The 15,855-nt window shown below is 44.0% G+C and overlaps 1 protein-coding gene across 1 annotated transcript in view; it reads left to right on the top strand.

The window, feature by feature from the left end:
• LOC138300177 (disintegrin and metalloproteinase domain-containing protein 9-like) overlaps window positions 1-13,645 on the top strand; it is a 587,087-nt gene extending 573,442 nt beyond the window's left edge. The window contains exons 21-22 of the mRNA XM_069239149.1: window positions 8,332-8,393; window positions 12,222-13,645. Coding sequence (XP_069095250.1) covers window positions 8,332-8,393; window positions 12,222-12,327 — 168 coding nt within the window. The 3' untranslated portion in view covers window positions 12,328-13,645. The remainder of the gene's footprint in view (window positions 1-8,331; window positions 8,394-12,221) is intronic.
• The last annotated feature ends 2,210 nt before the right edge of the window (window positions 13,646-15,855 follow it).

Raw genomic sequence — 15,855 nt, 5'->3', positions numbered from 1 at the left:
TTTCTTTCACTGTAAGGAGCCTATCCCTACCTTTTCCACTAAATGATAGCCATAGGATAGCAGCCCACTGCTTTTGAGGGACATCCTGTACAGCACAGGCCCTCTCAAGTGCAGCAAACCACTTGTTAATGTCATCCCCCTCCTTATAAGGGGGAACTATCTTGTGCAGATTCCTGGAATCATGCTCTTTTGCAGGATGACTATGGGGAATACTGCTGCTGCCACCATGGGTATCTAACCCCAACTTCTGTCTTTCCCTCTCTATTTCTAAAGACTGTCTATCCAAATCCAGCTGTTGCTTCTTGAGCTTCAGTCTGGTTTGTTCCACTCTCAATCTATTGAGCTCCCTTTCTAACAATCTGTCATCAGGGTGGGTGGGAGGGACATTTCTAGATACAGAGGTATGATGGGAATGAACAGAAGGAGACCTGTCCCTTACAGAGGGCACCCTAACAGCTTGGCTACCAGCATAATGTGAGATCACATCATCAGTATGGTGTGATTCAACCTCTGTACCAACTATGCTAGACTGTCTAGTAATGGGCAGGCTGAGAAGTTTCTTTCCTGAACCTTTTCCTGGGGGAGTCCCTGGATCAGATTGAGAACCATTAGCTACTTTTTCTACAGATTGGGCACTTATGGCCTTATCCTGTACTCTAAGCATATTAATTAACAGTTCTAAGGAAGGATTCTTCCCTACACTCAAACCTCTCTCTATGCAGAGACTCCTTGCTCCTTTCCAGCTAAGGTGATCATATGCAAGTTTGGACAGTTCAACATTTTTTCCTGTGCCAGACATTTTTTAGAGAGAGTTAAAGTGATAGAAAAAGAGAAAAAAGTTTTCAGAACTTTTTGGAAAGACAGAAAAAAACTTTTTAAACTTTTAAGAACTTTTTGAAAGTTTAGAAGTACTTTTCAGCACTTAGAAAAGAGTGAAAAGAGGAAATGCAAAACTTTTTGGCTATGTGTATATACACTGACCTTGTTTTGTATATTTTTCTCTTATGAAAAGTACAATGACAAGAGTGGTAAGCAGTCTCAAGCACTTATCCCACCGCTGCACAACCAATGTAGGAGGCTGGACTGGCTTGTAGTGAGTACCAAGGGGTACTTGCACCTTGCACCAGGCCCAGTTATCCCTTATTAGTGTATAGGGTGTCTAGCAGCTTAGGCTGATAGATAATGGTAGCTTAGCAGAGCAGCTTAGGCTGAACTAGGAGACGTGTGAAGCTACTACAGTACCACTTAGTGTCATATGCACAATATCATAAGAAAACACAATACACAGTTATACTAAAAATAAAGGTACTTTATTTTTATGACAATATGCCAAAGTATCTTAGAGTGTACCCTCAGTGAGAGGATAGGAAATATACACAAGATATATATACACAATAGCAAAAATATGCAGTATAGTCTTAGGAAACAGTGCAAACAATGTATAGTTACAATAGGATGCAATGGGGAAACATAGGGATAGGGGCAACACAAACCATATACTCCAGAAGTGGAATGCGAACCACGAATGGACCCCAAACCTATGTGACCTTGTAGAGGGTCGCTGGGACTATTAGAAAATAGTGATAGTTAGCAAAATAACCCTCCCCAAGACCCTAAAAAGTGAGTGCAAAGTGCACTAAAGTTCCCCTAAGGACAAAATAGTCGTGTTAGAGGGAAAATGCAAGGAAAACACAAATCAGCAATGCAACAACGATGGATTCCTGACTGAGGGTACCTGTGGAACAAGGGGACCAAGTCCAAAAGTCACAAGCAACTCGGAGATGGGCAGATGCCCAAGAAATGCCAGCGGTTGGTGCAAAGAAGCTCTTACTAGGCTGAAGAACTGTGAATACTGCAGGAACGACAAGGGCTAGAGACTTCCCCTTTGGAGGATGGATCCCCCACGCCTTGGAGAGTCGTGCAGAAGTGTTTTCCCGCCGGATGGACGCCAACAAGCCTTGCTACACGCAAATCGTGCGTTTGGCGTTTTTGGACGCTGCTGGGGCCCAGGAGGGACCAGGAGGTCGCAAATTGGACCTGCAGAGAGAGGGGACGTCGAGCAAGACAAAGAGCCCTCACTGAAGCAGGTAGCACCCGGAGAAGTGCCAGAAACAGGCACTACGAGGATGCGTGAAACGGTGCTCGCCGAAGTTGCACAAAGGAGTCCCACGTCGCCGGAGACCAACTTAGAAAGTCGTGCAATGCAGGTTAGAGTGCCGTGGACCCAGGCTTGGCTGTGCACGAAGGATTTCCGCCGGAAGTGCACAGGGGCCGGAGTAGCTTGCAAAGTCGCGGTTCCCAGCAATGCAGCCCAGCGAGGTGAGGCAAGGACTTACCTCCACCAAACTTGGGCTGAAGAGTCACTGGACTGTGGGGGTCACTTGGACGGTGTCGCTGGATTCGAGGGACCTCGCTCGTCGTGCTGAGAGGAGACCCAAGGGACCGGTAATGCAGCTTTTTGGTGCCTGCGGTTGCAGGGGGAAGATTCTGTCGACCCACGGGAGATTTCTTCGGAGCTTCTGGTGCAGAGAGGAGGCAGACTACCCCCACAGCATGCACAAGCAGGAAAACAGTCGAGAAGGCGGCAGGATCAGCGTTACAGAGTTGCAGTAGTCGTCTTTGCTACTATGTTGCAGGTTTGCAGGCTTCCAGCGCGGTCAGCGGTCGATTCCTTATCAGAAGGTGAAGAGGGAGATGCAGAGGAACTCGGCTGAGCTCATGCATTCGTTATCTAAAGTTTCCCCAGAGACAGAGACCCTAAATAGCCAGAAAAGAGGGTTTGGCTACCTAGGAGAGAGGAAAGGCTACTAACACCTGAAGGAGCCTATCAGCAGGAGTCTCTGACGTCACCTGGTGGCACTGGCCACTCAGAGCAGTCCAGTGTGCCAGCAGCACCTCTGTTTCCAAGATGGCAGAGGTCTGGAGCACACTGGAGGAGCTCTGGACACCTCCCAGGGGAGGTGCAGGTCAGGGGAGTGGTCACTCCCCTTTCCTTTGTCCAGTTTCGCGCCAGAGCAGGGGCTAAGGGGTCCCTGAACCGGTGTAGACTGGCTTATGCAGAATTGGGCACATCTGTGCCCAACAAAGCATTTCCAGAGGCTGGGGGAGGCTACTCCTCCCCTGCCTTCACACCATTTTCCAAAGGGAGAGGGTGTCACACCCTCTCTCAGAGGAAGTTCTTTGTTCTGCCATCCTGGGCCAGGCCTGGCTGGACCCCAGGAGGGCAGCTGCCTGTCTGAGGGGTTGGCAGCAGCAGCAGCTGCAGAGAAACCCCAGGAAGGGCAGTCTGGCAGTACCAGGGTCTGTGCTACAGACCACTGGGATCATGGAATTGTACCAACAATGCCAGGATGGCATAGAGGGGGCAATTCCATGATCATAGACATGTTACATGGCCATATTCGGAGTTACCATGGTGAAGCTACATATAGGTAGTGACCTATATGTAGTGCACGCGTGTAATGGTGTCCCCGCACTCACAAAGTTCAGTGAATTGGCTCTGAACAATGTGGGGGCACCTTGGCTAGTGCCAGGGTGCCCTCACACTAAGTAACTTTGCACCTAACCTTTACCAGGTAAAGGTTAGACATATAGGTGACTTATAAGTTACTTAAGTGCAGTGTAAAATGGCTGTGAAATAACGTGGACGTTATTTCACTCAGGCTGCAGTGGCAGGCCTGTGTAAGATTTGTCAGAGCTCCCTATGGGTGGCAAAAGAAATGCTGCAGCCCATAGGGATCTCCTGGAACCCCAATACCCTGGGTACCTCAGTACCATATACTAGGGGATTATAAGGGTGTTCCAGTAAGCCAATGTAAATTGGTAAAAATGGTCACTAGCCTGTTAGTGACAATTTGGAAAGAAATGAGAGAGCATAACCACTGAGGTTCTGATTAGCAGAGCCTCAGTGAGACAGTTAGTCACTACACAGGTAACACATTCAGGCACACTTATGAGCACTGGGGCCCTGGGTTACCAGGGTCCCAGTGACACATACAACTAAAACAACATATATACAGTGAAAAATGGGGGTAACATGCCAGGCAAGATGGTACTTTCCTACAATGGCTTATATGAACAAATTAGCATTTGGATTTTTCCTTTTCACTGAACCTGTCACTACATCAAATTCAGAAGTTACAGAATATGAATGTGTAGTTCTTTCTCTCACTTCAGTTAATATAGCTTAGAGTGCCTGGTACTTTACAGCATAAGTGTCCTGGGTTCTTAAGCCTGGTGGCTTCCAGACACAAGACCCACTTTGGGCTTTTAAAATGTTAGTTCTTTATGTCAAATAGTGACATGGCATCTTGCAGCATTTGAGAGAAATGGGTTTGCTGAGAGCATACTATCCAGCACTAATGGGAGTTGAAAGCCTCAGAACTGGTCCGCAAGGCCAGCAGAGGACATGGCCTTCACTCCCCTGATGAAGGATTGTCTGCCATATTTAGAGATCACAATCAGGCAAAAGGCAACTTTGAGTCTGCAGTGGAGCCGCATGTGTGGCAGCGTCACTTAGAGCTCTGAACATTGCAGAGCAGACTCCTAGTTTGATGCATACGTTCAGCAAAGTAATTTGTCCAGCAAGAACAAACACCTAAAGCATGATTGTATTCTTCAGAACAAAGTAACAATGACTCAGATGTCCAAGGAGCTTTCTCACCGGGCTTGGGGACCACTGTGCATGTTTCCTACCCAGTGCATGACAGTCTCGAGTAGGAAACTTTAGTTACAGTCAGAGTGACCATCACTGTGACCCCATTGCTTTGTGGCAGATAGGCCACCAGGTCAAAGGTTTCTGAAAGTGTAGTCTTTTTGACGCTCAGCTGTGAAAAACCCAGCTCTCCGCGGACTCTAACCAGAGCAGGTGAACCGCAGGTTTAGCAGGGTGGGAGTCCACAAATTGATATCATTGCTCCTAGCTGCAGGTGTGGGATGTAAGGAGGCAGGAAACGGGCTGGGTACTGCCTTACAGTCTTTACTTATCATCACATTGTAGTTTCCTAAGTTTCCTTTCTGCAATAGCCACAGTGTATGCTGACTAGAGTCACAGTGCTTCACCTGGCAGCTTATAAAAAATACCTTCATCTGAATGTGTCTGAGCTTACTGGAGACTATGACTTTTCATGCGACCTACAGATGACATTACACGCATTGAACCTATGGAGGGGACAGAATTGCCACACGCAGAGCCTCAAGAATATCCGAGACAGGTGACACACAATAGAGACCCTGATACCCTGAGTTGTCACAGTTGCAATAAAGATGTAAATGTTCGGTCAAGACTGCAGATTTTTGTGACTGACACATCAAGCACAGTAAAAATGTCAGCCAAGTAGTAAAACACATAAAAAGCATATAAATGAGAGCAGGTAATATGACAATGCTGAGATAAACCAGTGTCCTCAAAATATAAACATTACAAACTATTCGTGACCAGTAGCCGCTCGTGAACACTGGAATGCTCTCTGGAAAAACCAAAGTAGTAGACTGCAACTACTGTAAAATGGTGGGTTCTTAGAATGTTCCCAAACGTAACATTCACATCACTATCCGACCAAGACCACTGCACTGTACAATGTACTGTATAATGGAGGGTCACAGCCCTCCCACCAAATAATGTCTTCTTTGTCATGGTCTTGCTAATTTTACATTTGAGGCCCTGTTGATCTGTCCAGGAAATCCCGTGATTGTTGTTGGGATTCTGGGTTGCTGGCGTCTCCACCTCTAGGCAGCGTGAGGCCTGATAAACAGTTACTAACTGATTAGGCCCTTGCCTAGACATGGACATTATTTTCACTATTTAATTAGCAAATGTGAACATTTTTGTAAAGTACTTCCAAAAGGCGCATGCTGCTTCAAAGTCAAATTCCAAATGTGAGCCTGCAGAATAAACATTTTCCCACAGTTGGACTAAAACCCGCAATGTGCACTTAAAAGCAGCAATTTAGCAGCCCGGGCCAGGACTTCACAAGTAAACACAAACGTATTTTTAGTTTAGTGACAAATCTGGAATGTTGTGGCCCTGGCACATAATTAGCATTTGATTGATATTACAAGCATAATTGAGTCCTGTCTTATCTATAATGGAGGAAATCCTGAGCGCACTTTTCCTATACTCAGCATAATTGTGCCCCATATTTGACATATTATGGCAATCCCTTGCATAGCAATAGTACATCTTTGATATACTTTGGGAATTCTAGCCACACCATATCTACTATAATAGTATGGTCCCTCTTTGATATAATGTAGACGTTTGTGGCAACTGATATGATATTCATGAAATAAAGTGGGCATTTGTAACAGGGTGTTCCTATCCCTGGTATTTCAGTAGCCCATCCTTGACATGTTGTGAGCATTGTATATCTAAATCCTCAGTCTGCGGCATAATGAAGGTGGAGATCCTTTCAATGTGAGGATATTATTATAAATCCCAGCAATATGAGGACATTCTTTTGGATGAAAGTAAGAATGTGTCCTGGTGCTGCAAGAGCACTTGATGAAAATAACAAGATCGTGTTTAGAACCAAACGTTTGTTTATGCAAAATGACAACTATATTTGATAGCAAAATGTGTATATTTCCGGAACTTGGAGCACTGATTTTTGAAGACAAAATTGTAGCATTTCTGATATTTAAAACTGGTTAAAAATCCAGGCTTTGTTCTCGAGGTTCATTGCTGTTCACTTTGTTAGTAACAAAAAAACACTTAAGGGCAGATGTGAAGTTCTGGTCATAAAAATCTGGTCGCAATTTGTGACTAGTATTTTTTTGAGCAGCAAAGAATTTAACAGACTGACCTATGTACTAATTGGTCAATTTGCTAAATTCCAATTCGGAGTGGGTCATAATCCGACTTACCTCATGACTATTAATGAAGTATGTCACAGATAACGTTTGTCTTAGACTAGTGGCCAGCAGAAGGATGGTGGCCTGTAGGATCAGCTGACCACTAGCTCGTTTTCCTTAAAGAAAACAAGGATGCATTTAAAAAGAAAAGTTTTATTTTTTTTGAAAAGTTTGTTTTAGAATTGGTAGTGGTCCCAGGGACCACTGCCTACTCCGCAACACACTTTCGTTTTTACATTCGCATTCCTGTTTTCAAATATATCACGGTCCCAATTCAGGAGACAGTAGTTTATCTGTTGTAAGACATTGACACATTGTATAACGATTCTGTATTTGGAAGGGTTGCCTACATAATGCGCCTTTCAAATACAAAATCGGTATGGGCCCGCAGTTCCATTTTAGGAGTTGGTGAAGGTTTACCATACTCCAAAATGGGAGTAGTACCTTAAAAACATGTTTGCGGTTTCAAACTCCAATCAAAGTGTATGTGACCTTAAGAATGCTTCTTAGATCTGGTCCTTAGTCATTTGGCTGGTATTTTTGCACTTGTCTTTGAGCATTTCATTATCTATATCTAATTATTATATTATTACTACTGCTATCAGAGGTCTGAGAATGTGAGACTATAACCTGCCTGATTTTTTTGATCCCATAAGGTCCCTGCAAACTCTGCGGCAGCTCTGCTGCACGAGTCAGTCACATTTGTCCAGTTCTGCTTGCGAGAGTGATTTGTATAATTTTTGGTGTTTATATCCTCCCACTTCCAAGTAAATCCTCAGTAACAAATATACAAACAGCACTAAACGTGACGGGGAATCTAATTGGAAGGGGCAGGTTGGACCACTATAAGTAAGTGGAATTAAAAATTAAAGAACAAACTCAGGGAAAGTGATAATGAAGATTAAAGTGAAGAACAAACAATCTAACTTCATTTTGAAAACTGCCTGTACTTTATATACATAGCAATGTAACCAACTGTCAGGTAAAGTATGCTGACAAATACACAGGTTTCGCACCGTTTTCTAAATTCCAGTTAGCGAGAATGAGACCTCACGTCCTCTGTTGGAGGGAAGGCTTGACTGCTACACCATAAAAGTATTCGAATATTTCATTAGTGCAGCTTCAGAACTCTTGGATGTTTAGCCAGTTTATTTGGAAATGTTGTTGTATAAAACACCAGTTGGCACTGTTTTGTTATAACAAAATTTTGGGGAATGGATAATGGTGTTAGGCTTAATCAGTGCTTTTGGGGAGTTATTTACACCCCGCCACTGTCATAGTTCACTAGCCACCAGTGAACACATTGTATTTACTTGCTTTTGCAAAGATCAACTTTAATTTTAGTGGCTCACAATGAAAATGTAAGCATCAGAAACATTCAGCTTTTTCTGTAACAACGATATCATCTCACAGGTGCAGTGATTACATGGTTGATGTGCTCGTCTTTGACACTTGTGGCTTTTTTCTCTTATCCACTAGGATGACAATTCTAACATCAAGGTTACTGACGTCTTCACAATATCAAGATTTCCTTCTCCCAGGTTAGTGAATGTACTCCTTGGACACAGTCAGTGTGTTACCTGATCTACTGAAGAAAATGTCACAAGTGAAAGCACTTCTTCCTCCCATAGGACAACCATGCAGGCAACCAGAATATGATTCTATTTTTCTCCTCTATCTTTTTCATTTTAACGAAACCATCACCAGCTCGTTGAAAGGGAAACAATAGCCAGAGATACCAGGCATAGCACTTTCATTGACATAAGACCTCTCACATTTCTTTAGTATTGGTTTTAGAACAGCGTCAGCATCTCGGACACTGAATATAACAATTACTGAAATCTATTGCTACGGTCAGAGATAGACCAAAATTCTGTTTGTGTTATTTGCTGGTCTTATAAATTAAGAGCTCTACTCTAATTAAACATTTTTAATAAACAGATTTATTGAGTTTTGTCACAGTAATAAATCACTCAACTGGCATGTAATAGTACATATCTGATAGGCACAGGACAAACATATCATGCACTGTAGAGCCAAGATCCACGGGGTAAGACATAAGCTTGAAGTACTGCAAGATGAAGGGATATTGCAGTGGACCCAACCATTTCTCCCATATATGTTTATACTTTGTGGGGCATCCCCAAGCTTCATACATGGGTTTCTCTTGTTTTACACACCAGTCCACTCCTTGCCGCTACTGCAATACTGTGGGGGGAGCAGCAGCTTTTCAGCAGGATACAATGTCTCATTTCACCACCATTGTTGCCATTCCCAGAAGCGCCCAGTCAGCACTCGACCCCCGGCACGCTCCAGCACCCCAAGCGGCAGCATCAAGGGCAAACGTTGCACCTCCCACCCCAATAAATCTGATAACTCTCTCAATACAGCAGACTAATATCTCTGGATCACCGGGCATGACCATACCATGTGATAGAAGTCAGCAGGGGTTCCTGAACAGCAAGGACATGTGGGGGGTGGGGGGAAGGCCAACCTGGTGAAGCCTGGAGGGAATGAGGTAGGCACAGTAACGATAGTAGGTCTGAATCAAGCGTAGCCTGGAGGAGATTGTGATAGTTCAGGGTGCCATCACTGCATCCCACCAGTCATCATCTTCATGGCGATCCAACTATCCCTCCCGGCGGGCCCTAAGGTGCTCCAGTATTCCAGGAGCATTAATGATGAGGTTGCGATAGATCTAGGAGATGCCTCCTCTGCCCAACATCCCCATGAGCAGTTTAGCTTCCAAGGGACTGAACTCAAGGGGAGGAGTGTCACAAGACATGTTGGTGTAGAGAGCATGTCGTAAATGCAGATATTTGTAGAATTGTGAGGGGTTGAGAGCATAGGTGGCCTGGAGCCTCTGAAAGGAGTGCATGTGTGTCCCAGTCCAACTTCTCCAATTTGCACTATATCAATAAGGTCCCACCTCCTTAACCATTCCAACTCCGACACCTCACGTAACTATGTATCATGACATAAGGTGGTTTGAAGGGTAAATTTGTTATCCCATTTGGTGTGCTGGAGTGCAGCCCTTTAGGGAAGGAAGACCACCTGGTTATCCCAGGAATAGCAGCACAGACGGGGGAGCCATATAGCATGGCCAAATTTTGTAGGAACCCCAGGAATGTCAGATCCTGCCGATAGGCAGGATCGGACCAATCCCCATTAAGCTAATCGTTGATCACTAGTAGTTGGGAAGCTAGGTAGTAAAGCTAAAGGTAAGTCATCCCCAGACCTCCATCATATGGGGCTCGCTGGCAATGGCTAAGGGCTAATCAGGGCCTGGAGTTATGCCAGAGGAACAAGGATGTCAGCTTATCCAACTCCCTGAACCATCACCGGGGCAGCGATACAATATTGGGAGATTCTGAAAGACATAAAGAAATCTCAGCTGCACTATCATTTTATGAAGGGCACTCCTACCCATCATGTTTAACGGAAGGGACTGCCACCTATCGTTCTTCTTTAGCCCTACGTGTTAGAGGTCTGAGGTTAAGAGACCAAGGCCCATATTTATACTTTTTTAGCGCCACATTTGCGTCGTTTTTTTACGCAAAATCGTCGCAAATGTACAAAATTCAATGGTATTTTGTAAGTTTGCGCCGATTTTGCGTCAATAAACGACGCAAATGCGGCGCTAAAAAAGTACAATGGTATTTTGTAAGTTTGCGCCGATTTTGCGTCAATAAACAACGCAAATGCGGCGCTAAAAAAGTATAAATATGGGCCCAAGTGAGTTCAGGGTGAAGCGCTACCCAAATACCCAAGTATTTGAAACAGAGGTGGCACACGGATGTCTGTCTGTCAGGCCACACAGTCCAGGGACGGGTCTAGGGGCATAAGGACCGATTTGGCTGGATTGGCAAGGAGACCAGAAGCCCTTCCAAAGAGCTGGAGGATTTGCAGACAGCAGGGTCTGCCCATTGCAGGATATTCTAAAAAAAGGACATTATCCACATAGAGTGCGATACGGCCCTCGTACCCCCTTTCCACCACCACCCCTGCATCAGGGCATCATAGCTGATGAGGCGGGCCAGCAGCTCAATCACCAGCACAAAAAGAAGGGGTGGCAGAGAACAACCCGGGCCTAGGCAATGACTCGTGCTTCTGGCTGCCATAAAGCCACATTGGCCGGGTGTATAAGCTTAGGAAGGACCTGTCTAAGCTGTGCAGCCAGGATTGTAGCGCAAATTTGAACTTCCCCGTTGATGAGAGAAATCGGACGATAATCTGAGCATGAAGTCGATGGGGTTGGGTCTTTTGAATTACCACGATTGTAGTGATATCCAATTCTGATGGGAAGGTCCCAATCTTTGACACTTTTTTATAAAGCACCAGAAGCCAGTGTGTTAGGGTTTCCTGGAATGTGGTGTAGTACTCAGTATGGAACCCACAGATGCCGGTATAGATGCCACAGCAGAAATTGCTGCACCCACTTCCACAGCAGAAATAGGCTGGTCCAACAGCTGCTACTCAGAAAGTGACAGCTTCCCTTTTCAATTTAGGGATGGCCATATAAAGGCCCTGGTAGTACTTGGCGATTGTGTGGGCAATACCCTGGAGCGTCCGGTGGGGTTGCCTCTGACTGTCTACAATTTCATGTTTATTTTTATTGACGCAAAATCAGCGCAAACTTACAAAATACCATTGTACTTTTTTAGCGCCGCATTTGCGTCGTTTATTGATGCAAAATCGGTGCAAACTTACGCAAAAATTACAAAAATCATATCTAGCACTTTGCATACAGGCCTCTTCCCAAAAGCTGCATATCTTCTCACAGATTTCATCCTCTTTCACCAACCACACATTTGACCACAAACCACCCCCCCTATATTACAACTCCCTCGACAAACCACTACTCCTTTTCATAACCACACTGCCTCCCAGGAACACACCTCCTCCTACAACCGCATCTTTTTCCAGAGCCCAATCCTTCATATATTTCACCTTCTTCAAAGTTCTATATGGAAGCTCATACATCATAACCCCTTATCCAGACCCCACTTCTTCTCCAAGACTACATCTCCACCTACAAACAATCTCTCTTCCAGAAACAGCACCTCATTCCTTAGAACACAACTCTTTCCATAACCCACGCTTATCATCACCTTAGATTGCACCAACTCCCACATACACCTTCTCCAATATATGTATCTCTTCTTACAGACCATAGCTTACTCAAACAAACCACGTGCCCTCCTGTGAATCACACCCACTTCTATACATCAGAACCTAATCATTCTACCAAATAAACCACTGTCTAAGGATATCTGCTAAGTCTATATAATGTTCTTTACTTGACACATCCTGAAATTGTCAATTCTTTTGTATTTTAGGGTTTCTAATAATGTTCTTGTCTATTACAGGCCACCAGTGACCCCTGCTGTACCAACAAGACCACCTCCTCCACAAATGGATTTTCTTAATAGGCCACCAATCCCACCCAGACCTCAGGGATTTCAGAATATCTGATGCGGTCTCCACCAACATTGTGCACAATGTGTGCACAACTTGGCATGCAAAGAAAAGAAGGGTGTACAGTTTTATAATGCCAATCTAAATGTCTTCTGCTGGATCCAGTCTTTTCCTTTTAAAGTATAACATTGTGCACCTTGGAAAGGCCACTGAAGGGAATTTGCTCACAACAGACATTTTTAGAGATCGCAAAGCATAATATTGAGCCTCCAGAAATAGTCTGTGGAATTGAGTGGAAGCAAATAGCTGTTATGTTTACTAAGACTTTTATTTACTTTAACTAACTTTCTTAAATATGACACGTCATGCAGTATTACATAGAAGCACAAAGAAAGCTGTTCTTGGATTTAAGGGAATACTTTGCATAACAAGATTGTGAAAGAACGTTAGTCAAATGTATATTTCTGTGAAACCTTCCTTTCTCACACTATTGCCAGTGTCACTACGGTCTTGAAGGAAGGAAGTGATAAAGGAAAACATGTACATGGTTTTATGAAGAAGGTAAGAGAGGAGCAGAACAGAGCAGGACGTACATGAGAAAGAAAGCATAACATCAAAGGGTCTTAGGCAGGGCAACTGGAATCATGCGATTGGGCGGCGATTTTCCCATAATTGTAGATTTGCCACATAATCCATCATCAGCCGCGTAATCTGCAGATTTTAACCAAAAAGGTTTTTAGCTCAAAAGGTTCAAAAGTTAGTAAAACACAGCGACAGTTGCCGTGCAGTGGAAGGCCCTTTGCAAAGGCTGACTGGTCACCTCTCTATTGCTTATTGCTTATTGCTATACTTGGGTGTGAATCTGGTACTAACGAGGTACAACTAATTGCCAGACAGTTTAAAAATCACAAAACATGAATTAATACTATCACAAAGTGTGCTGCATAATGCCACATAATTTTCCTTTTCTTGCTGCTAATTTACTCAACCTTGCTGTATAATTTGACCCTCCCCTGTCACATAATTCCAGTGGCTCTGGTCTGAGACTACTTTTCTCATGAATACCTAGAGTCTTCTACGCAATATGAAGATATTTCTGTGCATCATTAGAAAACCATGGGCCAACGTTCTTGCGCTGCTGCACACGTTTTAGCACCGAACACTTGGAGGGCATTCTGAAGACAGTGAGGTTGTTAGTATGGAACCTGAAACAATACTGTATACCTTTTAAATCAAGCATGATTTGGCCTAGATACCATTCTCAACTAAAGTGGTACTGTTTCTGTGTTTCTTCTCAAAAGTAATGTGATGCCAGTGTTTGTGGATGCTCTGTACTAAAATCATTTACTTATTAAAGTCCTAAAGATATGACAAACAGGAAGTAACAAAATTGGGGATAGGAGAAGAGCTGTTAAGGCGAGGGTGAAATCGAGTGTGACAGACTATGTTTTGTTACTGTGTACTCTTCTACTCCTCATCTGAGAGTTGGACATTTGTGTACATACCCAGCCCTCATTTATTTCAGTAAAATGACATGACTTGTTACATCAGCGAGCTTCATTAGCTCTATGGTATGAGAAGGTGCTGTTCAAATTTCTTGTTCATTCTTTCACAATGTCAAAATTAGCTAGGACATCTTTTTATATAACCCTCTATTGGTCGCTCAAAAGTTTCTATTAAACATTGAGGTATGAAGGATTTCCAGATTGTATCTGGATCTGATGAACCCTCTCTTACTCTATAAACAGGGCCACTGCTGCCTACTGTGGTGGCAAACCAGGAGGACAAGCAGGGAAGACTGGGAATACGTGAAAATTATGTTTTTTTCTGATGGGGATCTCTCATAAATGGGCTTAAGGAACATGTTACACTTACGTGTCAATCGATTTTCGAGCTCCGACCTTCTTGCTTGTCAATTGAGCACAAAGACTATCCATATTTGCTAAGGTACATTTGGATTATTTTTCTAATAAGGTATTAGGTCCTGAAAGCATCACAGGCATTATTGGAAATTCAGTGTAAGGATTTGGAGGTGAGAGAGAAGCACTGACAATTCTTTACATCTTTCAGTCTCATTGGAATGTTTTTAACTACCTATTGATGAGAGAATTTATGTTTTGGTATCTGCAGTTGGTTAAGGTTGGGTAGTCAGACATGAGCATTAAGTTAGCAATGGGATGTTTTATCTGTTGGCTGCAGAGATCAAGTGCATTTGTTTAACTTAATTTTGTTGCTACGAACTTCTCCTAGGCATTTTTAGATCTGTTGTAAAAGATTCACTAGAGCATAAGTGAAGGTGATTAAGAGCTTTCTTATTACGTTTGTGTTATCGTTTCAACATTGTGTCCATATAGGTGTCCAAGGGCCTGATTTAGATCTTGGCAGTCGCACCGCCAGACTGCGTCAGCCACGGAGCCGAGAAGACCTCAAAGTTGACGGTCTTCCGTCCGCCTTATTTTGGTGTTACGTCTCTGCAGGCAGACTGACTGGCAATAGATTGCTGACAGAGGGAGACGGCAGCAGGACTCAGTAGACTTTGTACAATGGCAGAGGTACGGAAGAGAGGTAAGTAACACACACACACACTGTACCTTAAACATAGCTGTACCCCCGCACTACACACTACACAACACTTTCACACAACACGCTATTGCCATTCTGACCCAACACAACCCATACATGCCAAAAACACACATTGACATACAGCCAGGTCACAACATAAACACACCATTGACACTGCACCCACAGGTGTATGTCTGAAGTGGCCCAGGCCTCCCACGCAGTGCCCACCCAATGTACCCTGGCAAAGCGGCAGCACTACCTTGGAGTCAAGCAATGGAGGGGTTGTGTTTTCTCCGTGGGTTGGTCACAGCTGTAGGTGTTTCCAGTCATGTCCAGTCGAAGACGAGGGTGGAATGGGGAAAAAAGGTGAGTCTTCACCCCTTTCCCCCCTCAATCACCAACTCAAACATGGAGGTGGGATCGCTACTTTTTTCTTGGTGGTAGGCACGTCCAAATCTGCACAGCGGGAAGGGAGTCTGGGGTTCACGCCATCAGCCACTTTTACCTATTGCGCCACTGAAGTGGGCAGTATTTCTTGATAGAGATGGTGGTTCAAATCTGGGCTTTCATCTGTCGGACCCTAACATCTGAATACAGCTGGCGGACCATTGCAGCGGCGGACGGATTTGCAGTCAAAAAGTTGACGACTGGACCTTTACCACCAACATCTAAGTCAGGCCCCATATCTATTCTTCTAATAGTTTAATTATGGAATAGAGTTGGAGAACAATATGATAGAGTGCATCTTAGGAATAAAGCTCACTGAAGGAGCACAGTCCTTCCATCGCAATATTTGTTTTCTGAAAGGAGTGAGGCAATTATTTAAGTTTTTCTGCAGCGCTCAAACCACAAATTGGTGTGTCGAAGAGCTAGGTGGGTGGAAGGAGACACTTGAGTAACAAAAGAGTGAGGTAAAATGCAGGTGATGCAGAAAAACATAGGCAAACATTATGACCTGCAATGGAAGAATAATAAAGTCTCCAATGATGGAAAAGGCTTAAAGCAGGAGCTGAGTGATCATAG

Source organism: Pleurodeles waltl, chromosome 6, assembly GCF_031143425.1.
Source record: "Pleurodeles waltl isolate 20211129_DDA chromosome 6, aPleWal1.hap1.20221129, whole genome shotgun sequence".
NCBI lineage: Eukaryota > Metazoa > Chordata > Amphibia > Caudata > Salamandridae > Pleurodeles > Pleurodeles waltl.
Note: the sequence above shows the minus strand (reverse complement) of the source record. Positions and strands in the feature narration are given on the sequence as shown.